Source organism: Aythya fuligula, chromosome 26 (genome assembly GCF_009819795.1).
Source record: "Aythya fuligula isolate bAytFul2 chromosome 26, bAytFul2.pri, whole genome shotgun sequence".
NCBI classification, from domain to species: Eukaryota; Metazoa; Chordata; class Aves; order Anseriformes; family Anatidae; genus Aythya; species Aythya fuligula.
Window position 1 is genome coordinate 1993344 of NC_045584.1, and position 27706 is coordinate 2021049.

General features: G+C 49.7%; 1 protein-coding gene across 1 annotated transcript in view; it reads right to left on the bottom strand.

Annotated features, from left to right (window-relative positions):
• ARHGEF18 (Rho/Rac guanine nucleotide exchange factor 18) overlaps nt 1–27377 on the bottom strand; it is a 45803-nt gene extending 18426 nt beyond the window's left edge. Inside the window, exons 1-15 of the mRNA XM_032203650.1 lie at nt 27302–27377; nt 22282–22418; nt 21417–21880; nt 19604–19814; nt 19032–19143; nt 18067–18124; nt 17804–17848; nt 17636–17716; nt 17190–17295; nt 16567–16741; nt 6663–6730; nt 4995–5058; nt 1763–1907; nt 834–946; nt 541–681 (exon numbers count right to left, since the gene is read on the bottom strand). Of these exons, the coding sequence (XP_032059541.1) occupies nt 541–681; nt 834–946; nt 1763–1907; nt 4995–5058; nt 6663–6730; nt 16567–16741; nt 17190–17295; nt 17636–17716; nt 17804–17848; nt 18067–18124; nt 19032–19143; nt 19604–19814; nt 21417–21880; nt 22282–22418; nt 27302–27377 (1996 nt within the window). The remainder of the gene's footprint in view (nt 1–540; nt 682–833; nt 947–1762; nt 1908–4994; nt 5059–6662; nt 6731–16566; nt 16742–17189; nt 17296–17635; nt 17717–17803; nt 17849–18066; nt 18125–19031; nt 19144–19603; nt 19815–21416; nt 21881–22281; nt 22419–27301) is intronic.
• Between the last annotated feature and the right edge of the window lie 329 nt (nt 27378–27706).

The following is a 27706-nucleotide window of genomic DNA, read 5'->3' on the forward strand; positions in this document are numbered from 1 at the left end:
TAATGCAGATCACTGTTCTAGATGAAACATGAAATTAGTGTAATCTACACATATTACTTAGATGAATTCAGCACTATTCCTAACTGCTAAGAATTGGAGATCAAACTGTTTCTGGTATCAAGAGTGCCAGACAGGACAAGAGAAACAAGAGGTGGTAGTTCTAAGCTGCAGCAAAGGCAGCTTTATATCAAACATTAGGAATAACTTCCATTAGCATCAGAAGGTTAAACATTGGAGCAAGTTATGTAGAGGACCTCTGAAATCTTCATATTTCAAAGATTTTTAATAGCAGACTAAACAAATAGCTGATGTCTAGGTAGAGCTGGTTATATAATAGCAGACCAACGCTGAGGACTATATGACATTCTCGTCTCCTTACAGCCATATTTTGTTATTCTAGATCTTGCTAGAAGCAAGCTATTCTGGTGCTGTCCATAAACTTCTTCTAAGGTATCACATCACTATCAAGAAAAGAATACAACGATAATCAATGTGAAGTTCCTAAAGTAAAAAGTTTTAAAGAAATAATAGTGTTCTTACCATAAATGACATCTTGCCTTTTTATAACTTCTTTCTTTTGCCTCTTTGCATAAGACTGTTCCACTGCAACACTCCAAGACTCTGCCTCAAACTCATGAGCATCTGTTTCTATTTCACTTCGGAGGGATATAGAATATGCATCTAGACCAAAAGCACATTCAATTTCAATAATTAATAACTTTTGTCCCAACTATATCCCTCGTTACCATCATTAACAACAAGAAGAGTAAATACATCTCAATGTTACTTTAAGGCTGTGTAAGAAGTCCTGAAAAGCACAGAAGCTTCCATACCTTCCAGAAAAATGGAGTCTGCTGTTGAAGGTGCAAGTGAGACAACATCATCTGAGGTCTGCTTAAATTTTATAAATCCTGAATCCCCTTCATCCATGTCTCCTGAAATTAGTCTAAATGACCAAAGAGATTAGACAAAGGGACCCAAAGAGAACATTAAAATCTTTTAAAAGTTGCTTGACTTAAATAAATAAAAGCCAACTACTTTAACAAGCATCTTTCCTATAGTACAATACAGTTAAAATAAATACATGAAGGCTACCCCTGCACTTGCACTTGAAACATTCAAATCAATTTAGCAACTTGATCATTTCAGTATTATGGATTTAATTAGAGCAGCATGAGCAAGCATGCAACTCCTGGTATGACATTTGAAAAGACACATCACTTGCTGACAAGCCTTCACTACTCCAGAGTAAAAAGGGTACTTTCACTGAGAATGGAGCATAACTGTGAAACACGAAAAGTAAAAAAAATACAGAAACCCACAGATAGCTTTGAACTTATTTTCAGCAAGGTATCCTGCAACTTAAAACACTGCTGCCTCCTACGCTAGTCAGAACCATCACAATCTTGAATAAGTGATCTCAGAAAAGATTCTTGAACTTCAGCAAGTCTGAGGACAAATACAACCATGAAAAAGATATTCTAGACAGGCATACTCAAGCAATCCCCTATATGATATTTCTGTGGCACAGTGTAGAGGAACTAAAGACAAAGTGCTAATTTAAACAAAAAAAAAAAGTAGTTTACTGTTTAGGGGATATTTAAAACAAATTTCAGCATTAAAAAGACTCAGTGAGTTTCTCTTAAGCTTGAAAACCAATGCAAGTCTTGTTTTATTTTTAATTGGTTTTCTTTTCACATGGGGAGGGTAGGGGGAAGACGCAGCAGAAGCCAGTGAATTAGAAGAGAAGTAGTTTACTTACCGAAATTTACTAACAGCTTCAGCAGTGCTCAATGAAGACTGAGAATTTCCTCTCTGGGTAATAGTCATACCGAGATTCCGTGAGAGTACTGGGGTCCCATCCGGTCCCAGGAGAAGACTTCGGGGCTGCTCCTTCAAGGAAGCGGCTAGAGAGGCAAAAATTGAATTGGTACTCAGAAAATGAGGCGTACACTGCAGCTCGCCTGCTCTCAAACCTCTCTCTGACTGTGGACGCAGAACAGACAGGATCTTGGATGTCAAAAGCTCGTTGTCCAAAAAGACATTCTCATTCCATTTTCGTGAAAAGGAGCCACAAAAAGACAGCTCAGGATGAGCTGGAATCGCATTGCTTCTGCCGCTGCTTTTTGAATTTGTATTCCCCATGCTCACTACTGGCTGCCCTCAGCCTTGGCACAGTAAAGTGGCCCCAGAGATGCACTGTTTTTATACTACCTGTGATCTTTCTAGAAATGTAAAGCTGCCACTTAACTTACTGTATTGGCTAAATCAGCAGGTCTGAAGTGCAGGAAATTGGTCCCTACTGTGCCCATTTAGTGCGGAAATTGCAAAGTATCTTCTCCTTTAGTAAAACACCAGAACCTACACACAATTATTCACACTCTACCGTATAAGGGCACAGAACATTTCATGGCAAACAAGAGAAATCTGAGATCACATAAAACCACAAGTTCTTTGCAATGCTTATTGCTACACAGTGATTTATAACTGCATGCACACACACTGAATGTAATAGATACCAGAGCTAAATTTAATTTTAATACTGCAGCTCTTTAATGCTTTTTAAATCTAGATGGACAGTGAGCTGGAAAGATATTTAAAACTTTAATCACTATTACACAATTCATGGAAGCCTGTAATAGACTTATAAAAAATGGATACAATTATTTAGTACCGATGTCTGTAATGAATGATATGGAACAGCAGACAAAATATATCCTCTCAAAAAAAGGAATTTCAGGGAAGTGAAAGATGAAGAAGCAGCCAGGCAATCTTTAACACTTATCACTGACAAGGTCTGCAGGTGCCTTTCCTTCCAAGTGCTTTTAAGGACATGGGAATGGAAGAGATCTCACGGATCCCTGAACCCAGGACTGCCACTGCAAGCAGGCTTTCTCTTAATACCCAGACCAAACTCCTCTTCCACTTCTGGTCTGGGAGGAGGCTGCTTCAGGAGCATGTTGCAGTGGCAGTTCAAGGGTGTCTTCAGTTCCCAGCCTAGGTTCACCCATCACCAATTTACAACTTTTCTTGTGACAATGCCAGTGTCTATTCGTCCCCCAACGTTCCTCCTCCTTAGTCTGCACTCCTCAGCGTGCCTCCATCTCTCCTCCTCCATCTGAGGAGTACTCATCTCTCCCTTCACACTTGTCTCATTCTACCAAACACAGCTAAACCAAGGTATTCATGTTTCTACTCATAAAATGGGTTTTTCCAAATTTCTTAATATCCCATACTCTGCATCTACTTGTCTCATTTTATCTTCCTTGAAGCAGTCGACGAGAATTGTATGATGGCTGCAGAGAACATTTCATCAATGCTATTTAATACAATTATCACTGCATCTTCTACCTGCCAGAAATACCTCTCCCAACACCTATTCAAGTCCAAAACCTTTTGGCTATGCACACAGCTCATTCTCAATCTGTACCAAATTGGGTAAACATGGATATATTTCTTCTTCCATCATCCAAGTGATGAGCTTCAAGTTCATCGTTCCAAAAAAGCAGACTGAGTGGATATTGGTAAGATTGGCAAAGGAAGATTTCTTGAACAAAGGCTTAATAATAAATGTCATCCCACTTCCATTTGTGGAAGCACTGAAATCATCAGCCATCAAGTTCTCTTTCTGTGCTGCACAGCCAACAACATAAAAGGTTTGTTTCCCAATGACAGGCCAAATCTAAACATTTCCAGATGTAAAACATGGGGGAGGGCACAGTTTGCATCTTCCCTAAAATGTGTATCTCTTCGATATTGATGCCCTACCTTTGGCTATATTTTTGCTGGGCATTACAGTGTGCAGTGTTATACTGTGGGCAGAGACAGAGCCCACGCTCTTAGATGTTCCTTTAACTTCCATCTTCTGCTTTTGACTACGGAACATTAGTAGTGGCTGCCTAGCAGAGCCTGCACCAACAAAAAGCCATTTTCTGAGTTCAATTAGCACTGTCTGCACACTGCTGAGAGTCCGTATCGATCGTTGTTAACCTATCACATCAGACCAGACTGTATACCACAGAGCTGTTTCAACGACCAGCCCAACGGCCAACTTTTCCTATTTTCATTATTCTTTATTGTTTCCTATTTTAGTCTCTGTACTTTCCCCTTAATGCACAAAACCGTTCTTGGCCATGCAATCAACCACTTACCTTCTTATAGCAATTATTCCCCTTGTGCTATCTGTTAAGAATTATTTCATAAAGAAGTACCATTTGAAATGCAAGCCAAACAATACCTAGCAAACACACATGCAAAAGTCAGAGTAGTATTCAGATATTCACCTCAAATGTGTTTCTTATAGCCATCAAAGCAACCAAACAGACTGACTGCAAGGCAGAAAATAATTCTGCTCTAGTTACAGTCACCTCAGAGCCCGAGAAGCCTATTCTGCTAGGCAGGCCTCGAAACATCTACCAATTAAAATGCCATATAAAATCATACAACTGTAACTGTGATGGTCTTTTCCAGTAGCAAAAAGCTATTTCAAAGCCCATGCTGCAACAGAGCTGCTCTTTTCTTCTCTTTGCTCCCAGATCCCTTTTCCCACTTCGTTTTAACAAAGATTTATGTTCAGACCATTAGCGCTAGCTTGTCTTAGAGATTTCTAGCAACCACTAGCTGCAGGCAAGTTTTAAATAGACAATTATGAAAATCTGATGTAAAACAAAGTTCACAGTTCTAGTCTTTTCAGAGGCCAGAGAATAGACAATCAATGAGAAACTAGCTTATTGATCCCTTTTCACCATGATATTTTGAGGTTACACAGCAAGAAGGTATAAAGAAAAATAAAAAGATAAAAAGATAAAAACACACAGGAGATTGCTAGGAGCCTCTCAGCCATTCCCAATAGAAAAAAAATGAAGCCATCTTATTAAAAGAGACCTTTTCTATACTTCAATAACACCCTGTGTATAGCCTTTAAAACATATTAAAGAAAAAAATACAATTGAACAGATAAGCCTTGAGCACAGAAATCATTCTTTAGTACAAACCTGGGGAAATGCACTGGGACGAACTTTGTGGAGATCCAGAAGGTCTGTGCTGCAAATCTTTCTGCTATAGGAAAAAATACAATCCTGTTACACACACAGACCAACTTTCCAGTCCAAAAGGAATCAATTTTTTCCTGGCATATAACCCTAACTGTAAGCGAAGCTGTATTCTGACTGTCTAAAAGATTTGACACAATAACAGTTTTGATTTTCCTACATTCCAGAAGCATGGCACAGACATTAACTCCACGTATAAAAATTCCATCAGATATAAACTAGACTGAAGTACAACCAAAATGAAGTTACAGCTGGATTAAAGCTATGACCATAAGTAATTTATTAAAGGAAAGCAAACCCTTGAGGTAGACAGCCTTCACCTCCACTTTCTTGCAGTTTACCTTAAAGCAATACTAACTAAACTAAAACCAACACAGCCAATGCTTGGTTTCAACCAAAAATAAGACTGGCCAAAAACTCTTTGTTAATCTGCACAGCTTTCTCATTCTTACACCACTAGGATATTCCGATTCAATAAGACTCCATTTATCTAAGATGCAGGCAAATTATATAACTAACACGGTCTGTAATAAATGGCTTTCTGGGAGTCTTGCTTCACTCTGAGGATCTCACTCCTGCCTTCATTCCCCCTATCATTTTGTGCTGTCACTCTCTCTTTGTTCTCTTCAGGAGCAATTTGTAAGGGGGTGATTCAAGTCTGAAAGTTTGGCAGATGGCAAAGAGTAGAAATCAAATATCAGAGTATCAGAGCAAGTGATTGTTTATGCTTAAAACAAAAAATGCACAGTGCATTGACAAGTTGGGAAAAAGAAAAAAAATATATAAAACAACAACACAAGAACATTTCTACACCCTAAAGAGTTATGTTCTAAATCCCCAAAGGCTGAAAATACTTCCTCTAACCTCCGACTGCCCAGGTTTGAGCTGTTCTGCTCTCTCTTTTCCTCCTCATAGTACTCCCTAACCTGCTATCATGTTCTAAAATCAGAGTCCAGAATCATCAGCAGTTGCAGGTTAAAACAAATTAAAACCCCCTCAAGTGTAAGTAGTTATGAGAAGAAGGAAATGATTTTTGAAACTAATACCTGAAGAAAAAATGACAGATAGTATCTCAGACCAACCCATGACCTTACCTGCAATCACAGGCACCATGGTGACACAGATAAAAAATGAGCAGCTTGGCAAGATATAAAGTTTATCAGAGGTCAAAAACGAAAACACTTATTCTGCATTGCTCAGCTTGTAAATAATATTGCAACTATCATAACTAAATTCCTCTGCACCCCTCACTGTCAGCTTTGAGATGGCACAACCCATTAGAATAAAGTAGTACAAAAATCAGAGGTACCAAATAATTAAATTGTGGTCCAAAACAACAACAACAACATGATGACTTTGAGCATTCTTACAAGCATTAGTCACAGCTCTGACAGGCACGAGCAATGTTAAGTACTTCTCAGAACAACAAAAGCGTTTCATTTCTCTCTACATACGTTGTCGTAAATTACTCTAACGACAAGTGAATAACTATTCAGTATCTAAAGGATGTAGGGCAGGATTCTCTACTGACTTAAATCTATACACTCACATTAAATTAAACTTACTCTGTCAAGCACTGTTATTTATAAAAGAACAAATTTTAAAACCCACCTTGGGTCTGATGCTGCTGCATTCAGCCAATAAACTCTTGCAGTTCTTATGGACATTCACTGCACAGTCTGAAACACAGACACAAAAGAAGTCAAATTATCCTTGCCATTCCCATCTAAAGAGAGACCTAAAAGATCTCTTAGTTTGGAAGAGGCTCAGAGCAATCCAAAGTGTTTCAGTGAGCACCCTTGTGTACATTCTTGTCTTGATTTTATGCCAATAAGGTAGATAAAGCTACCTTACACCACTCTCAGCAGCTATTTTTTGATCAGAAGACATATCTAACAGTGCTGTGTATTAGCTCCCTGTGCTAAAAGATGCTTTATGCAACAAGAAAGAATATGCTAGAACATGGGGAAATGCCATAGAAAAGCCTCCAAACTGCAGATGAATCTAAGGACTTGATTCTCAAAGAGACCACTTGAAATGCAATCAGCTCGCTGATTTCCAAGTGGCGTTATCTTTGTCCAGGTGTCAGAACAGAATGTTGAAAACGGGCAGAAGAATCAGACTGTGTTATAACCATACTTCATTTTACAAAAGCATATTTCATCTTCCACGCTTTTAATGAATCAAACACACCCCAATTAAGGACGAGAACAAGTATTTGAATACTAGTGAATTTGGCTTCCTCTTTCTGCACACACACAAGGTCTCCTCGCATTCCTTATTCTTCTGGACAGCCTCTCTGAACACTGAATTAGAGGACAGCAGGGGTCAAGAAAACAGCAAGGAGAAGAATGAGGGACAGAGGAAACCGGAGGTCACAGGAACCTGAAGAGGCTGAGACTGAGATTTAAGAGCAAAGATAAACACGAAGGGTCACTCGATTTATATAAATAACAGATACCTAACCTCAGAAAACAGAGGGTGTTTTTCCATCAGTAACTGGTGGCATTACGTCTTACTCAGATCAAGAATGTGGTGAGGTACAAAAATGAACTTGACAGTTATTTCGGTGAGCTCTTCTCAAACTGGAGAGGCACAGAAGGCAGTACTGAGGAGGACAGAGCTAAAAAAATCCAACTGCAACCCAGACTCTTCCCTTCCTCATCTGATCCTCCATCCATTCCTTTCTCTTCCCTCTCCCAGTCACTGGAATGGTGAATTTGGCAGGGAAACGCAAAAGGGCTACAGCTCTGCCCAGTGCTGAGATTGTGTGATCACCCACCTGGGAGGTGCAAGGCTTTGCGTTACCTTGGCTGAACGGGGACAGTGCTAAAGGTACCACAGCTATCGATACCACAGGGAACGAGGCAAACCCACCGGGGTGGGTTCTGGGCTTAAACCGAGCCACGTGGAATGAGGTTGAGGGTGCAGGGAGCATCACATTATCCCACATCTGCTTGCTATGGGGTCTGCTGCTGGCCCACGGACAGGCTAACTGAAACGGGGGCCTCATCCAGCAAAGAATCATTCGAGACCAAGAGGCTCGTAAATATCATAAACGGCTCTGTTCAAGACTGGGGATAGTGAAATTAATGTATTGTATAATGATAAAAATAAACAGTAATAAGAAGAACACTTCCCTTATTAACGAGATGTTTTCCCAAAGGCTCCCAGAAGCCAATCTGCAGGCAGTCACACAGGAGCATTTTATTGGACAACACATTACAACGCCCAAAAGCCCAACACTGATTCACGCTATGCAAGAGGGAAATGAACAGCTGAAAAAGGGCATACGGATGCATTTTCCCCCAGCTCTAATACCTTCTTGTGGATCAGATACTGGCAATGTCCCATAAGCATCTTCCAGAATTGGATTCCAGGACAAATCTATGACTCACCAAATATTATGAGTGTTATGACCCTGACCTTTGGTCTGGAACGGTACTGCCCAATAAAATAACTCTTAAAAGGCCATTTGCAAACAACCACAGCTACCACTTAGATATGTTGTGATTAATCTAAGATTTAACTTCTGACTTTTCCCCCCCCCCCCTCACATACACAGCATTTTGGTGTTTTGAAATGACACATTCAAAAACAACTTTAAAACAGCTAGGTTCAGGCAGGGACACCTTTTAAGGCTGTTCCTAACGATACAAGGTGTTCAAGTACTGTTTTAATTAAGGATATATCCACTATCTATTAAATTCAGACAGCTGTGGACAGAACGGTTTTCACGCGAAACTAATCATTTTTATGTTTTCAGATGTCTGACACTTCCGAGATCAAAGAGAACCTCAGCCTGACACCATACAAGGTTATTACTGCCTCTTGGATTGACAAAGAAAACATTCACATCTGAACAATCTGCATATGAATGATTAATACAGAACATAAAATCCCAATTTAAACAAAGATGCGCAACACAGTAACCAAGAAACATTTTAGGCAAGTACAGCATTCCAGAAGAAGCAGAGTGACTTTGTGATAAATCTCCTTAGGGAAGAGGAGGAGTCTCACTTGAACTTGCAGAAGTTTCTGTATTTGGTAAATCCAGGTCATGTACCTGCAGGAACTCAGAACTGATTTAACTTTGTCCCACTGGCTTTGGTGACCGGTGTTTGTTTATTTTGCTAACACGCCTCGCCATGCAGGGGCAGAAACCCCAAAGTGGAAGGCTGACAAGATACTTCACATTCGGAACCAGAAACAGCCCACGCGAGAGAGCAACAGCGCTGAATTATTAAGTTGCAGCTTCCCTCTTGCTCTCCAGAACCAACCAACCTATGACCCCTTTCTTGTTGCGTCTGTTTTTATTGTCCGAATGTCAAACCGGGGGTGTGGTGGGCTCGTGTCACTCCCAGCACTACAAGTTCAAGGGGGGGGTTGGGGTTTTCTTTAAGCAACAAATCCCAAGCCGGAACAAACGAACAATGGCTGTTTGTTTTTCTAAACAATACCAAGGAAAAATAACGCGTTATACTAAAAGAAATATGAGTACCATTTCAATTCTCTCATGCTCAACCCTTCCCCCATTCTACAGGAACACTACAGGACTGAAGCAGCAACTATGACAATCATAAAAGGTATTTAAAATATTTCATAGGTAAACATTAGGTGGAACTACAACACACCATGCCTGATGGCTCCTGCTTGAGAGCCACAGTTCATGGGTTTATTTTTATACCATACTGATGAGAATCAAACTATTCTCTTTATAAATTTATAAATAAAAACAAACAAATCATAAGGACCACTAGAAAACACTTTGAAAAGGGGATGCACCAAACAGCTGGGAAGGAACAGTTCCTTCTCTTGGTTTTACAGAGAGGACACACGGATACCATAATAACACAACCACAGCACCGAGTCTCCAAACAACATTCAGTAATTTTGCTTATTTATTAGAGCAGCGAAACCAAACAGTCCCAGAAACCCTCAGAAAGCTATTTCAGTTCTTCATCTGTCCCTGCTCCCTCGCACCTCCCCTGAAAGCTGTCACAGGCCTCGTATCGGATGGGATTTTCCTCTCCATCACACAAAGCTGACCCCACACCATGCCTGGGTCAGGGCATATTTCAAACCGCTCACCCCAGCTGCAGGCAAGGAGCTGTCTCCACTTTTCACCATTTGTTTCCCAAACCGTATAAAAGTATTTAATGTACACGTTGGGCACTTCTCACTGCTGGAGCCCCACCGGTACGGGTAGCACCGAGGAGACAAGGGGCAGGATTTCTCCACCACAGCACGGCGATGCTCAGGCCTCCCTGGGCCACACGCTAACACCTCACCTCCCTCAGCCTTTGAGAGGTCCCTGAGGTGAAGACCAGATCCCAACGAACTGCCTCGTCCCCCAGATTAAGCCTTGAGCTGCTCACGCCGGGGCCGGCTGTAAACCCCGACGGATTTATCACGGAGAGGACGAGGCGAGCCCTGGGTTTTCCTCCACGTCCCCTGACGTTGTGTAACTCTGCTCCTTTCCCCTCCAGGGCTGCAAAACCCCAGCCCGGTGCCGTAGCCCCGCTGAGGGCTCTGAGGGGACCGGGGGTGAAGGGGGGTGGACGGGGACCGGGGGGCGGCTTCACAGCGCCCTTAGGGAGCCCGGCGCCGGGGAGGGGGGGGGGGGAGCCGGCATCCGAGGCTCGGGGGGGCGCCGCCGGGCGCGCTGACAACCCGGGCTCTTACCGGACTCCCCGGGGAGCCTCCGGTTGCACTCTCGGTCCCGGGAACGGCCGCCACAGCACCAGGAAACGCTCCCGTGTCCCGGAAGGGAAAAGAGATGCGGGAGGACGAGCACCTGCGCCTGCGCGCCGCCGCCCCGTCGAGGGCAGGGCAGGGCAAGGAAAAGGGGAGGAGGGTACGAGAAGGAGCCTGGAGGGGCTTAGGACCTTCCTCAGGCTTGGGACCCTCGCCCTCAGCCCGTGTTTTTTCCTCAGGGAGCCCGCGACCCCCTCAGGGAGCCCGCTCCCCTCAGCAGCCCGCGCTTTCTCCTCAGGGAGCTCGCGCCCCCCTCCCTCAGCCCGCGCTTTCTCCTCAGGGTCGGGAGCCCGGAGCCGCCGGGTCCCTGCCTGAGGAAGGGGCCAAATCGGCTCTCCCCGATCTCAGAGCCGAGCTCGGCTCCCCTTGCTTCATCTCTAAACACCCGGGGACTCTCCGGGGCACCTCCCGTCAGCGCCTGACGGGGAACAAAGGCTAAACGGCCCCTTGATAGATGGGACGCAGCGTCCCGAGTGATGGCTTTAACGCCGTGCTTCGCGTGTCCGCGCAGCGCCGGGGATTTACTCTAAATAGGGAATTCATCATTAAAAGCCCGGTGGGATTTGCCATTCAATGCGAAGTGTTTACAGCAGCTTCTGCCAAGGCGGCGTTGGGGTGCCAGGCGGCTTGGCAGCGCGCTCGCTTCCGAACCGCCCTGGAACTGCTCGTGCCTGCAGCCGGCCTGGGCTTTTGTAAGTGACCCTTGTGCAGACAAACAGCGAAAGCCAAGGAGATGCTGCTTCACTGTTGTCAGATTCATGCATATCTTGTGTAACAAAAGTGGAAAAAAAAAAAATTCCCTGAAACTAAGGCCAGCGGTTTGATGTACCAGCGCAGTGCCGCTGAAGAGCTCTGTGGAGGGAGGAAAAATTGGAGCACCTCGTGACCTAACCTTGCCTCCTGATCTGTGATTCACTCTGAGGGCTTAAAATACCGATCTCCATCACAGGTTTGTCATATTTTACGTTCTGCACGTGCAATTTGCCTGTCAAGCTTGAAAATGCAACGCACGCAATTACAAAGCAAACTTCCCTCTCAAAATCCACCCCGCAGCTTTCCCGCGCTGCTTTGAAAAAGCCTGACACCATTTTGGCTGGAAATATGCTGAAATCCTAGACTACCATGAGACCGATATTGTCTCTGGTTTCCACACTGCGACCTACTTCATCGATTTTTATTTTTTTTCATCTAATATTTGCAAGCTTTTCAGAAATGTTCCCTTTTGTTCTGGTGCTGTACAGGACTAAGTACAAAGAGGTCCCAGGCATTTACTGGGGCCTCTCAGTCCCGATAGAGAAATAATCATTAAATGAAGCAGTTTGGGGGTAAACAGCTGGCTGCCACTCTGTGACAGATTAATCCTTAGACACTTCAAGCTTTGTGCTTCACTATAATATAAAAGTAAAGCATTGCAGATTGCCCAACGAAAGCTTTCACGGAGAGAACATGCTGTGCTTGTGCGGCTGGCCTCAGGGCATCTCCACAAAATCAGTGCAAAATCTGGCACAGCAACCAGCTGAAATACTCCGTAGCTTAGAGCTAAGGCTTGGATTGCAAAGAAGAGAATAGCACCGCACCGGCTTTCTAATCCTGTGTAATTCTCTATAATAATAAAACATTTCTTACTGAACGAGTAGCAAATAGATTACTGTCACACGGCCTTATGCAGCTGTCAGGCCAGGTGTACAAGACACTGAGGTTTCACCAGGAAATGCAAGGAACAACATCTTGGAAATGTTCCAAACAAAGGCAATACTGTCCAGAAAGGAGAAGAAAGAGAAAAGCAGAAAAGGAGAAGCGCTGAGAACAATATATTTTTCTGCTTCCTCTCCTAAAACCTCGACAGTTGCAGTGAGTATGTGGTAGGGCCAGCTATATGTCTGCAGATTCATAGTTCAGTCAGCATTTCCTCTGAAACCAATCCTGCAGACCACTTTCCTAGTTGCTTTAGATCCTGCTTCACTGGCTTGTAACCACATTAACCCACAGCTGATCACAGGCGCTCTGGTTTCGCCTGTTTGATTTGGACTCCTGTCAGTAATCACTCATTCCAAGAGGGACTCCCAGTCCATTCATCACTGTCATCATGTTACAGCAGCCAAACCTCCTTTTTCCCCAGAATAGAAGCTTTTTGGCAGCTGTGTCTCTTTCCAGAAACGCAAAGTTTCAGGTTGCCTGCTGCTTTTCAGATTTCTCAGGATTCTGTGTGGGCTGTGAGCAAAAATCTCACAACAGAAAATCAACTCAGTCCTCCTTATGATCAGGCAAACCTCTCCTCCCTGTATTAGCTTATTGGTGCTGCGCTGGGAATCCTAAAAAGAAGGGTGTGCAGGCAAAACTGCAAAGTGAGAGGTGAATTTCACACGCTGAATTTCAAGCCCAGACCAAGAGCTGCTCTGGCCTGTTTTGCTTACAGACGAAAACAGAAGCTGTTTGCCTGACAACTGCGGAGACCCATGTCCTCCATTTACCCATGGAAAAATCGTAAGGAAGGAAACGGCTCTTCAAACCTCTTTCACAATGTGCTAATAAGTCCCGGAGACGAGATGTTACTGCAACTTGCTATAAATCAGCCCGTGTACTGAAACAGCCAGCAAAGGTCAGCCTAGGACAGGTGGGCAGTCTGCTGTCAGTCACAACCCTCCGGCCTGGATTATTCAGGAAGATTCATTAAACTGAGCGCCTTCTCTTAAAGAAGAGGGATCTGTCCAAAGCCTGCTGAGTGCTGTGGTTGTAACTAAAGGTTTGCTTTTGAAGATGGTTGATCTAAGCTACCAAAAGGGGCTAGGGCTGCATCTTTCCCATAAAGTAATAAAGATAGAAGGCTCAACTGAAGAAGACGTAGAGGTCCCACCTCTACCCCAGTGCTCAATCTCAGGTCCCTGAAGGGGAAGCAATCTTTCTGCCATCCATACACCACAGCATATCCTTGGCTCCCCTCCATGGCACAGCCTGCTTGGAGAGCTCTCCTCCTGTCAGGGCTTTCCTGGGATTCATCTAACTCCTGTTGCATAAACTCTGGAAGCATGTTTATAAGAAAGGATTAATTTAGGCACAGAACCTTCTCCACCCTTGACAGCAAAGGCTCAGAAGGAGCTTTCTCCATTTCCAGGTGAACAGTAAACCCAGGGGCTCTCAACTCAAAGTTTAAATAACACCAAAGTTTGGGTGGCCACCGTTGTCGAGATCCCAGTTACCACAAACATTGCTCTTTGTTTTCCATCCCTGCCAGACTCCTAGCATCACGTCTGGGAGATTCTGAAGCTGGAGCTGCAGAAACTGTCCCGCGTTTGTACTCGACGCACACCACGGTCTCCTTCCTGCCTTCCCTGGGAGGCTTTGTACCGCGTGGAGCGAGGACGGACGGGAGGAATCAGGTGGGAGAGGGAAGCAAATCGCCCTGCACAAAGCCACCCAGGCTGCCTGCCGTCTTCACAGCTCACATGCCTGTTTCCAGCACAAGAATGCTAATTCTTTGTTCTGAATTAAAAGCAGAATTCCTCCTGCTGTTACTTTGTCTGAAATGAAGAGCTCTTGCTCCTCTATTTCATCACTGTCCTGGGAGCCACCAGACTCTTTGTGTCCACAGGACAGCGAAAAAGACCTCAGGCATGAGAATGCCTACTCATTCCCTCATCCATCTCCCTGGTTTCAACCCACCCTTTGCTTTAACGGCTATTTTTTTCTTATATTCTTTTTTTTCGAGCCTGTTTCGCTTCCTGCCACACGGTGGTGCTGCAGATAAAAATACCACGGAGATAACGTAAACAACAGCACCTGACCATGAGGTGGACCGAGAGCTGGCCTAGGGCCGAGGCGTGTAGATGGCGGAGCGTTGAGTTCGTTAGGAGCAAGCGAGAGGAGCAGCCAAATATCCTCAAATTCGGGCAGCGGCAACAGCTCGGGCTGAGCCCCGACAGAACGGCTCACACGTCTGAAAAGTGGGCAAGCCGCTCTGGCTGCCCAGTGGCCCAAAAACTTGCTTTTCCTGAGCCCTATCAGCGACTCGTCAGGAGACCACGCACCGCTCCGAGCTGTGATAATGGCAGCTAGAGATATCAGCTATCGACTGTGCTGCCCAGAAGCAGCTTGCAAAGGTTTCAGCACAGCATAATCCAAATATAGGGCTAACGGCTGTCACGCAACAAGTCCCCGGTGTAGATCAGCCACAGGCAGGCCATTAATTTTAACGAACATCGCAGAACCCTGCCTGACCGCACAGGGAACATGCAAAAACGAGCTCTGCTGCCCATGTTTGCCCATGTTTGCCCATGTTACCCTAGGCAGCGCGATCCCCGAGCAACCCAGGAAACCAAAGGAGATGTCACAGAGTCCCAAACACAAACCAGCGCCTCAGTCACCATGGAGCTTTTCAGCTGAATGTTAGTAAGACTTAAGAACACAGATTCCTCATGGTAAGGCTAACAAACATGGTAAAGGTTAATATAACTCACATCCAGTCCCCACGCATTTATGATGGACAATGATATGCCAAGCCAAACATATTTTGAAAGACGGCTCCATCCCCTTGAGCTCCCAGTCACAGATTTCCAAAGCAGAGAAAGAATCTCTCACACTGGCAATGACCCCAGGGTTCCTGGGACCAGAAAGAGCGTGGCTCTAAGCTCTTTGTTCACTACAGATCAAGGACTATCTGCATCTGCTCAGATTCGGGTATTTTTGTAAAGCAGCATGCCGCACTGCAAATAGAGCCTCAGCTAAGAGCTTTCAGACAGAAAGAACAAAGCATAACTCTGCCACCTCTCATAATATTTGAATCCTTTCTAAATATCCACAAAGCACTTGCTCTGATTCAGCTCCCTCCTCTCTGTTTTGGCTGTGACACCTCTGAAATGTTCACTAACAGCCTGTGGTCCTTTTAAATCTCTCTCTGCCCTGAAGGGAAAATATGCTTCTTATAACACATCCCCTAAGGCAGCCAGTTGCTTTGTCCCAGGAAGGTTTTACTGACCTTAAGAGTGCTGAGAGTTCCTTACTTGAGAGTGAGCATTGCTCGAGGATACAAGGTGGAGGAAGAGAGCGACTCTCTCATTTCCCAAAGATTTAATCTGCCCACGGGCAATTTCTCAAGAATTAAAATGTTCTTCAGTGCCCTGAGTATCTGTCCCTAGGAGGAGGGACAGTTTGTCCAGCAGCCAAGGCCATGCAGCGAGGCAGGACAGAGTCCCATGCAGGCCTGCAAAGGAGCAGCTGCCATTCCTGAGCACTACTTGCATCTGAAAAGCAGGAATCTCATCCATGCAAGTCCTGGGAGGCCCCATTTGAATATTGTGTTAGTTGTTAAAGTTTTGGATGCTCCAGGAATCCCTGTGCCCATTCACAGGACAGATGCTGAGCTGACACATCCCTGCCCTGGTGAAAAACAGCCTAAAAGAGCCAGCTTCACTCAGACAGCAGGGAAATTTGCTTGGGTAAAGCAGAGCGTCGTGAAAAAGAAACTTATTAAAGGGAAAGTTGACCTAGAACCTTCCTTTGGGGGGAAGGGGCAGGAAATGGTCAGGTGGCCAACGATAACAAGGACAAATTATTGCCAGGCAGATGCAGTGATGATTTAGGCTGTCTGGAGAACAACCGAGCCAGGCTAAGCGGGGCGCTGGGGTGAGTCAAGCCAGGCAGAGAAGTGAAGCAATCCACGAGGCCGATTTAAGCAGGGGAATGGCCGGCCTGGGCAGAGGGCAGGCAGGGGAGCGGGGACAGCCAGGCAGGGCCAGAGCCAGGCAGCGACAGCCATACTCACTCAGGCACTGCAGACCACTTTTATTCATGAGGGGTTTGGCACACAGGGAGCAGCTGGTGCAGCTGGAGAAAACCCCTGGCACAAGCTGGTGCCGATTGACCTCTTTCCACCTCTCTTTTGGCTCCTTTGTCTCTTTCTCCTTCTCTTTCTCTTTTGATTGCTCTTTGTTCTTACCCTGGAAGGAAAACAACAACAAAAAAATACAGCTCTGTTATGTGCCTCGCACTGCCCACACATTCCTCTCCCTGCTGGTAAAAACAAGCACACAGCAAGCTGGCACACAGCAAATGCAGTGGGCCCCGTCGTGCCTGAACCTTTGGGATTGCAGTGGTTTTCCCAAATGCCTCCCAAAGGCTTGGGACAGTCCCTTTAGGGTAAGGCCATGCGTGAGGAAGGGCAGCACACAGCACTGCAGCACGTGCCCGTACCCCTGCAAGCTCTTCTCTATGAGTCAGGGACCACTTGGTCGCCTGGATGCTGTTAGGAGTCACCATGCATCTGCTGATGAAATCAGAGGCCTCAGCCACCCAAAAGCAAGCCAGCGGACTGGTCCCTGGAACCGGATCCCCTCTCCTGCTCGAGGAATTCAGCAACCTGCTCCACAAATTCGCCATCTCTCTCACCTTATCCTTCTGCCAGGACCCGGTAACTCGGCTCCGCAGGGAACTCAGCCGGCGCATCACCTTGGTGCCTTTCTCTGCTTTGTCACTCTTTCCACTGTCCTCATTTCTGAAAGGAGACAAAAAGCATCTTAACTAAGGGAAGTTAACCAGCCAAGCACGGTTCAAGAGGGCCCCATCCCTGGGCTTTCGATCTGTTGGGGGATCTGGTTCAGCATCAGTCACATCGTTCACGGGGAGACTTGCAAATAAGGAAATGAGCTTTCAGATTACGGCTGGCACTGTGTTTTTGTTCAGTGCCATGCACAATGAAGCCCCACTCTGGGCAGAACTGCTGCAGAAACCAATGTCCACAGTAGTAGCGGGGTGCTTGAGCTTCGATGCAGTGGGGCTAGAAATCAGACTGCTCCAGGGACACCGAGTGTGGGGCTACTGCCCACCTCACTTACTCGTTAGACAGGAACTCAAACCAGGTGAGGTTCTGCTGGGAGGAATCACTGCCTTCTTGCACACAAACTCTCTGCTTTGCCCTGTGCAGGGAGAAGACATCAGACACAGCAAAAAAAAACAACAACACAAACAAACACAAGAACAGAGCTTCTCCCAGACACACTCACCCGTGATACTGCTTCAGCTCCTGAAGTACCTGCTGGACAATTAGCCTACCAGGGACAGGGCAGAAGAAAAACAAAAGATCAGAAAATCTCGTGGCAAACGCGTCCTGCACCCCACAAAGAATCAGGCACTGGTTTATGACCAGCTACGGAGCCGTGCCCCAGCATTGTGGGATCTCCCTCATGGTCTGATCCTGGATCTCCGGTAGCTCAGATGCACTCAAGAATCTCAGCCACCTCCAGAAGCCAGGACTGACAATACCTACACGTGGTCTGGGGACACATGATCCTTCTCCAGCATCTCCAGAGCAGGGGGTTCGACACCTGGAACAGAAAACGCCCTCAGCAGGTATCCTGGTTCGCTGTGTTATACCTTCCTCCTGCAATCTGTGTTACCCTAACTTCTGGGGATCCTGCTTGCAGCTAGAGAGTAGGAGCTGACACCATCCCAGAGACCCTCCCTGGTTACTTCCCAGCCCATCCTCTTAACATTTCCCTACATTTACTCCTGGATAATCCTCGCCAGTGGGGCAGGCTAATGGATTCCAGCAGCACAGAGCTGGCCATCGTGAAGTTTACAGGAGCTGGGGGGGCTTTGGTGCTGACAGGCCACCTGGGAGAGGGGCTCTCCTAGGAGCTGAGTCCTCTCACTGTGCTTTGCAGCACAGGTCACAAAAAGAGACAGAGCAGAGGACAAATATTCTGAGCAGGGATTTCTCTTTTCACAGGCTCATAAGCCTGGAGAGCCACTCAGCAAATAAGCCCTCGGTTCAATCCTCCTGTTGTCTCTGGTTTTCTAAGGCTTTTGATGCAGAAAGCAGAACCTGAAGGCCTGGTCCCACAGCCTGCTCCCCTGCCAGTTAAGGGCCCTGCTGCCAGAAGCCCACGTTTGCCCTGTTCTTGTGGGTGGAGGAGAAAGGGCACATCTAAACCACGGGCAGAAGCAGAGGTACATTTTGTTCCTAGGAAACTGTCCTTGCCTCGTGTGCGTGAGGAATGACCAACGCTCCGTCTGCATGGCAATGTGCCTCTGGGGTCACGTCTGTGCTTAGACTCCTGTAAACCCAGCTCATACCCAAAGTCAGCTTGACTTTATCTCAGGAGCTCCTGGGACTGTGTAGCAGGGAAGGGCAGAGGATGTCTAGACTTGCAGAGGCTACAGCTCTGGCTCTGTGCCTTAGTCACAGCCGACCTGCACTCGATTAAAGCCGTACGTGCTGTCTGCACCAACCTTCCATGACCGAAAGAGCAGTGTTGAAACCACAGGGTATGGGAGGGGAGGCGATCTCGCAGGCTGATGGCACAGACTTCGACCTCAGCCTCTTCCCGTCACTGCCACGTTCCTGGAGAAGTGAAAATTCACGGACATCTTTGGTCCTGTGTGCGCCAAAGCCTCCACCGGGGCCCAGCACAGTTGGCAAGGCACAAATCAGGGAATGGGGCTCCCATCTCAAGCGCCAGCGATCACCCCTGCCTTCCCACAGCCTCCTGCCCTGCAGGCCCACCCCAGCAGCACCAGGGCTCGTTCCCTCGCTGCAAGCTTCTAGCTGTGCTGTATCAGAGCACAGGATTAGACCGAGACCCAAAAAATGCATCCTGCCACCAGCTCTGTCCCAGAGTCTCGGTGGAGAAGCTGGTGAGGCAGTTCAGAAACAAAGAGAGGGGAGTATCAGTGGGAACAGGCAGTGCTTGCTCCCTTCTGGCTGCAGCAAGGGAAATTACAACAGCAGTTCTGTGTCTTCTGTGCCTTCTGCACACCCAGCTTGCCCGCTGCCAGCACACATGCAGCCCTCGCACACTCACCACCTCCTCCGAGCCAGGGCAGCCCGGGAGGCTCGGGCGCAGCGGCTCTATCTCCACCTTGATCACCATGCTGCCACCACCGCTGCTCCAGGCTTCCAGCTCGCCCCGGGGCAGCTGCAGGGACACGCGAGGCTGCGGGCAGGACCGGCTGCCCTTCTCCACATCCTCCTGCTCCGCGTCGCTGCCCGCCTCGGTGGTATCCAAGCTGAACCTAATTCAGTAAAGGGGAAGGAGACGGCTTAGCAAGGCCGTCCCATTGTGCCAGGCACTGCACAGCCCCTGCCATGTCCTGAGTTTGGGTGGACAATCCTGAAGAGTCTACAGTGAAGACAATCCTACAACTGTGGAGTGCACAACGAAGACAATCCTACAGCTGTGGAGCCTACAAGACAAGGAGGGCCACCGCAGCAGGCCTGTGGGAGAGGAAATGCTGGGAAGAGTCAGCCTGGACATCAAGTCCTGAGCATGTTAAAAGCATCTTCTCTGGCTGTCATCAGCAAGCCCCCGAGCTCCTCGGTCACCTGGGATGTTTAATTTGGCTCTTGCTGATCTCTCAGCAGCTCCTGAGACTGCACAGCCACCCTGCAGCCTGCCTCGCCTGCGTGGGAGCTGCTGGCCTGCCAGCTGCAATGCCAGCAAAGTCCCTTCGGGCAATTTAGAAATGGCAGATGTTGTCATTTATTGAATCATCCCCGTGGCATCGTGTCATAAATCCTGCTCCTCCGGGGCCTGGCTTCAGGGAAGGAAAAAGAAATCCTGTTCTGGGAAGCGAGGGGCGGACCGGCCCCCCAGCACCCTCCAGCTGCCTGAACACCAAGTGCTGCTGCGGTGCCAGCAGCGTAGGGACAAAATGATGGATAGGAGCTTCGTTCCTGCTGCCAGAGACAGGCTTTGGGACGCATTTGCTTAGGGGACAGCAGGGCTCGTTCCCCTTCCCTGGCCCCCCACTCGCACATGCTTAATCACACAGCGAGGAGACCGGCACGGACAGCCACTCCATGCCACCACGGCTCGTGTGCCTGTTCCACTGTAAACTGTGAATGATCCCTGGCACACGGCACAACAATAGGTCTGGGAACCAAAGTCTGAGCTTGATAAAGAACTGCCAAGATTTCAGGCTGAGATAATTTTAGGGTACCTTATAAGGAGGGGAGATATAAATAGGCGTTGCAGGCTTGCCCCTACCTCCCGGCCAGCAGAGATCAATACGTTTGTCAGCAGGGGAGGCGTGCACAAAGGAACCTGGAGCCCAAGCGCTGCAGGCGGCAGGAGCACAGCACAGCAGTAATGCCAGGCCTGGAAACCCCTCCCAGCCAGAGCTCAGCTTCACACCACAAAATGCACCCCCTTCTGCAGCCACGGGGAGAACAAGGGGGCTGAGGACTGCTGCAATTGCAGCCACAGGCCCCACTGAGCCAGCTCGCAGAGCAGAAGAGGATGGGTTTGGCAGAGCTCTCTTAATCCCTGGGAGCTGGTAAAGTTCCCTCTGAGGCAGAGGATGGAGGTCACCAGGGCAGCTGATGGTGTGCAAGGGTCCTCTGCAGGCAGAACCGAGCTCTCCCCAGATGAGAGATCCTCTTCCCAGCCCCAAGAGCAGGAAAAGAGGCTCGTCCTATTTCCAAGAGACACAGAAACCTCCTCCTGCCCTCGTGTCTGTTCCTCCCCGTCCCACCCAACACGAGCAGCAAGCATCCAGCTGCCTTGGCAGACGCTGACGAGGGCGGGAGACCACCCAGCAGCAGGGCGATCGCTCCAGCCTCCCGCAGCATCGCTGTGCTGGATATCTCACACGGCCCTCACGGCCCTGCCTTACCTGCGCTTGCAGTCCACGGGTGACAAGGGGCTCTCCCAGCTGTGCCTGCGAGAGGTAGACATGGACCTCACCAGCGTGGGGAAGGACTCCGTGGTCTCCTGCAGGTCCAGGTCTTCGCCCGTCTCCTCGGGACCGTCGGCAGCGCCGGTGCCTTTGTTCAAGAAGTGGCAGTCGGCCTCGCCGTAACGCACGGAGCAGGACACGGGATTGGAAAAAGCCACGTCCACGGACATTTTGCTCAGAGCCTCAGGTCTTTCTTCCAAGAAACGAATGGCTGACACAGCCTGGGGGGCTGGGTCTGGCTGTGCTGCTGCCTCTGGCGCGGTTTTGGCAGCTGGTGGGCTCAGGAGCCCCAGGTCTTTGTAATACTCCGTGCCGTGGAGAGCTGAGTCTGAGAGGAGATCCTCAGTGCTGCTGTGCAAGTCAGCTGCGGGGACGTCCAGCTCTGTGGAAGAGGAATCTTCCTGCAAAGGCAGCAATGGCACAGCCTGAGCGCATAAAGCCCATCAGAGAGCCTCGTGCTCCTCCTGAGAAGGGGACACATCCCATGCAGAGCTGGGACCGCTCTGCTCTCCCCTCCCGATGCGACCTGCCCCAGTCCCACCAGCTCAGCTTGCTCCCGGGGCTTGTAAGGCTCCCTCCATCCTGAGATCTGTCCATGCCTCACACCCACTGACATCCGTGTGTATGATTTTTCCCAGCAAGAAAAGCAATATAACCTTGTGCTCCTTGATAATTTGGGTCAGCACCCTTTTTCCCCTGCCCTTATTCCACCTCAGCCTCCTCTGGATATGCTGACCCCCCCAGTTTGTCACCCCTAGCTCCTGCCTCGCGTGGTGGCAGTGGAAGGACAGAGGACACTCGCCTTTTCCTCAGCCATGCTGGTGAAGAAGGTGTCATCCTCAGCGATCAGGGACGGGAGGAAGCTCTTGGGGCCGCGGTACTCCAAAGCAGAGGGGCTGCGCTCAGCGAGTTCCCGTAAGCAGGGCTTGCAGTCAGACCCTGCGAGACAGAGAGGTCACAGCTTGCGGCCGGACGGCCAGGAGGATGTAAAACCAGTGACACAGAGAGGCGACATCAGGCAGCACTGACTCGCTCCACGTGGCCTTCTGCTCCCTCAACCCTTCTGGACAGGAGCCTCTCAAGCCCTAGCCAGCCTCCATCCTGGGGGAACACGGTGCAGGGGTCCCCTAGCAGCAGAAATGCCATCCCTTGAGCCACGGCACGTGCCGGGGCAGAGACCAGGCTTGCACCATCCCAGCCAGACCCCTATATGATGCCGTGTCCTACAGGGGCTGCTTTCACAGTAAAGCAGAAGAGCTAAGCACATTGTCACCACCATCACTTGCAGGAATCACTTTAAAGCATGAATCTAGGGGAAAAAAAAAAACAACGTCCTGGCATCACTGATATTATTTGCATCCTTAAAGAGCAAAGGACGCCGCTGGGAGGGAAGACAGGAGGACTTGGGGCAGCGCTGACACGCGGAGCAGTGCTGGAGGTGTGTGGGTCTCCGGTCCCACAACGTGTGCACGTTCCCCACACCACAGTGCTGAGCGGGTGCCGGAGCACGCGTGCACCGCCCGATAAGTCATTGAGAAACAAAAACAAGGCCTGGACGTACTTGGCGGCACAATATATCGTCCAGCTGACTGAAGCACATTCCTATGTAGCGAGACACGCTGGAAACGCTAGCCACGATCTCTAAACCAGTGCCTGACTCACGGAGGCCTTCTATTCCTCTGAGATACGCACAGCTGAGGCGAGTGGAAAAAAGCCAGGCTGTTGGCTGAAGCACCGTGGTGCATGGCTGAAGATGCGGAGAACAATAGCAAGAGACAGTAAGCCACCATATCCGTCCAGTGAGGGGGGAATAAACCTGCTAGAAACTGCTAGAAACCCATCAAACTCCAGGAAAGCAAAATATAAAAGCGTTACTATGAGCAAGATCCCGTTAAGAAACACCCTCCTGGAAACCTTGCAGCCTGCTGTGCGTTTTAATGCTACACGATGCAGCCAGCGAGCCAGAAATTGCATGGTGCCAATGAGAAAAAGGCAGCAAACGTGAGGGAGAGTTTGGAGGTTTGTTCCTTGGATCCTGCTGCACGCTGCAGAGGCCAGGTTGTCTGCTTGAAGGAGCATTTGGTCTGTTTAAATGTGTGAAATCATTTAAAGTCGGGGCTGTAAGCGATATAGTGAGGAAAACGCTCCACGAAGGCACTATTTAACTAAGAGCTTTCTAACTATACAAGCAGTGAAAATTTGAAACAGGCTGTCTAGGGAGGATCTAGGAGAAGATTTTAATTAATAGACAAATTCCTGCCCTGGATGTCCTTGGGCTGCATCTGTAATGCTTTAGCTGTAAAACTGGTCGAGGCTCAGCCAGCAGGTTTTAACATCACCTTTTGTTTTCCCCTGTTCAGCTTGCAAGCAAGAAATCAGCTTTCTGAAGAAACCAGCACAGGTTTTGGCGTGGGCTTGAAGGAAGCTGAGCAGCCAAAGACGTCAGCGGACAGCAAAAGCCACCGAACCCCCAAAACAGGCTGGGGTTGAGACCAAGGTAGGACTGACCCAAGGGGAGCAACCAGAGGGTTGGGAAGGTCCCAGGGAGCCAGGGACACATCCTGCTTGCCCTCTATGAGCCTGAGGAGGGAAGCAAAAGGAGCTTGTTTGCCCTTGCCATCCCTTGCAGCAGTGAACATGCCTCAGAGAAGGGAGCAAAGTCCCCAGGGGCAGGGATGGAGCTGCAGGAGCTGACAAGTGCTGCAGCCTGACAGAGGCCAGAGCCCTGGCCCGCAGGTTTAGCTAAAACAAAGAGGTGTTTTCCTCCCGAGCAGGGTCCCAGCCAGCCTGCCAAAGCTGGCTCTGCACCAGGCTCCATCCTGCAGCTCTGAAGTGGGTCCCTGGATCAGAGTCAGCTCCTTGGAGGCCTGGAAAATATTCCCTGTGCCGTGCAGGGCTCTGGCTTTGGCCAAGATGTCTGCTGCAGTCAACAAGCCCCCTGCAGCCCCACCAGACAGCTTACATCCTCCTCGGACACTTCAGACACTCTTGTTCAACACGCGATAAATCAGGTTTGCAGCCAGCGGCGGCGAACCCGGCGGCAGCGACCGTTAGGCACCAGCGTGTGCTGTGCACGGGGCTACGACAGTGGGGAGACCATTTTAGGCAATGTGTGAGCACCAGACGTGACAATTCCGGGCTCCCCGTGTTTAATTCCTCCATCGGTTGACCCTGGGCTAGCACCGTCAGCTCTAGACACGACACTTGGGCACAGGGATCCCGTGGAGGGGCTCTCGGGGGAAAAAAAACATTTCCAAGAATCAGGTTATGGCAGGATGAGCAAAGAAAGGCTGGTGTGGAGAGCACAGAGGCTGTGAGCATCCCTGTCTCTGAGACGGAGGTGGTCACCCATCTTCTAGCCAGAAGGGTAAACCCCAAGGCCCTGCACTCGAGACTCTTTGGGAGGACCCATGCCCGGTTTCGCCGCTGTGTGGTGGTCAGGGGTTGGCCCCACAGGTCCCCAGAGGTGGCCAGGCAGCAGCATTCACTTCCCTCAGCTGATACTGGAGACAAGATGGCAAAAGGACCCTTCCAAGAGCACATGCTGTTTGGTTTCAGGGAACATTAAGCAGCTTCGGTGCTGCAGTTGCTATATTCTCCTGTGGCCAGGGACCATAAAAGGTTGCTGCTGCAGGGAGCAGCTCCTCAGAGGAATTCCCAGGGCAGAGCTGGGGAGGAAGCGCCGCACACGAGCGGGGCTGTGCTGCGCTGTGCCAGGCTGGCTTCCTGGCAGGCAGAGCATGAAGACGCCAGGCTTCTTCCCTAGGAGGAAAGGAGCAATGAGAGGTGTCCGTGGCGTGCAGCAGCCTGGGGGGGTTTTGGTACCATGGGGACCCACCAGCTGAGCTGGTTTGTCTCGAGGAAGAAGGCTCCCTGCTGCTGCACCCGCATGCAATGTCACTGGGCGACTCATAAAGATGTAGATATTTCTGTTTCAGGGCTGTAGGAAAAAAAACCCTCCCTTCTGCAGCCACCCAGGCAAGCCGGTCACTGGAGAAAACACCCACAGCTGGTGACAGCAGGGGACCTCACCCAAGCAGCCAGTGCTGGAACAAGCTGTGCCCGCCAGGGATTTGCAGCCCAGGAGCAACGTGCCCCGACCCCAGGCCCCAGCTGCCTTGTTGGGGCAGGATGCTGCGGGTCCCCGGGCGACCCCAGAGCCAGGCAGGGGATGCGTCAGAGGAAACGCAAGGATCCGAGCTCTCACCACACAGCTCACATCCTGCAAGCATCAAACACCCCCCGAATTTCCACCGAGGAAAGGCCACAACAAACACGGCGGGGACAAAGGCACCGGTCAGAACGAAACAATCCCAGGAGGAAGGAAAGAGCAGAGCATCTGAGCATTTCCTAGCAATCAGGGGGCAGAGAGTGCTGGGAAACCACCGAGAGCATCACAGGCAAGAAACAAGAATCATTCAGTCTCCTTCTGGCTCTTCCCTACTGGCCCAGCACCAGCTGCCCTCTACGTGCAGCCCCGCAGGATGACCAGAGCCGTAGGGTAAAACCTCTGCAGAGCAAGTGCTGAGCTCGCCGTGCCAAAATCGGATGAAGTGCAGCACTTGGCCTGGTCTGGGCCCCAGCTCATCGGCCGTTGGCAGCAGCGGGGATTGGCTCATGTGGCCCGGGCTGAAGGAGGGGAGAAGATAAGCCGTCCGACACCGTAACGCACTGTACAGCGAGCTGCTGCCTTATCGCTGCCTTTGGGGCCTGGTTTTTGGGCACGCAGGGCACGGGGAGCAGGGAGGCAGCGCGAGCCTCTCAGCTCTCTGTCAGTGGAAAGGTCTCAGCAGGGCTCAGCGGGGTTGCAGCCCCTCGGATACCCTCCCAGCCACGACCTATGGTCACTGTGCAGCTTCCTCAGCAATTGCTGGGGAGAGGGCTGCCCCGAGATGCTCCCCAAAGCAGCCTGGTTATGAGCAGAGGCTGATTTATTTATTACAGCCCTGAGCCCAGCTGCGCCTCCCGAGCGAGCCCAGGCACGGCACTACGGGGCTGGGGCCAGGGAGCTGGGAGCTGCTCGGGGCTCAGCGTGGGTCAGAGCCTCCTGACCCTGCCTCTTGCTCTGCACAAACCTTCCTGCAGCCGACTGCTTGGGATCCCCTTCCCCTGCGTGTCTGCAGAGGAAGAGGAGAGCTGGGGGAGGAAAAGGCCGGCACGCATCAGGCGCTCGAATGCCACAGATAACGATAACCACCAGCCTGAGGGCAGTGTTTGCAGCAGGGGCAGCAGTGTCCAGCTCCTCCAGGGCCACGAACACCCCACATCCCGGGGCTCTCACTTCTCTCTTTCCAAGCCATAGCACTGCGAGCAGGAACGAGGCCGGCTCACACCACTGCCGGCATTTCCCACCCCTGCTGTGGGGCAAGCGGGTGCCACATGAGCCACCAGGGCTCAGCCCGTGCCCCGAACACGGGGGCTCAGCTCCTCAGCCTGCTCAGAGGGACCGGAGGAGCCTCTTTCCCCAGCATCTGCTCTGACACCAAAGTCCCAGCACACAACTTGAGGCTCAGCCCTCAGCAACTGCCTGCGAACGCCGGGACCTCCGGCTCACTGGCAGCAGCAAAGCTCGGTTATTACAAAACCATAAGGCTGCTATTTAACCCGTTACCCAGCTCCCCAAAGCATTTACGTGCCCTGAGAAGGTGAAGAAGAAGGAAAAGTGTCACTGACATCTGAGCAGTGGCCCCAAAGAGAGGAGCAGTGGGTGCCCAGCATGTCAGGGACCCCCGTGCTCTCTGCCACCCGCTCACCCCGGCCGCCCTGCAGCAGCGGCTCGCGGCGCCTGGCTCAGCCCTCTCTCCCCACACACAGGCCGTTACCTCGCTTAAAGGACCATCTCTTCTTCCAGCGCTTCGAGAACGACGGCCAGGAGTGGTTGAGCAGTGAGTCGGACATTGGGGAACCCTCGGAGCCCCCGTGCGAGGAACGGCCCCAAGCAGGAGACGACAGCACGGCGCACGGCAGAGCTCAGCGCGGTCTAAGGCAGCGCTGCAGGCTGCAGCCCAGGGGCTGCCAAGGGGGGAGTGGAGAAGCCAAGTGTTTTGTCAGAAGTATCAGCTGATGGAAGCTGTAGCCAGAGAGAAATTCCTCGTCTCCGGCGTTCCCACCTGTGTGACGGGTCAGTGACTTCCTACAGCGGGGCCCGGGGATTAGTGGCCCCGCAGCGCATGCAGCCCCTGGCCGAGGCTTGCAGAGGGAAGCAGAAAACAGGCTGCAAACACACC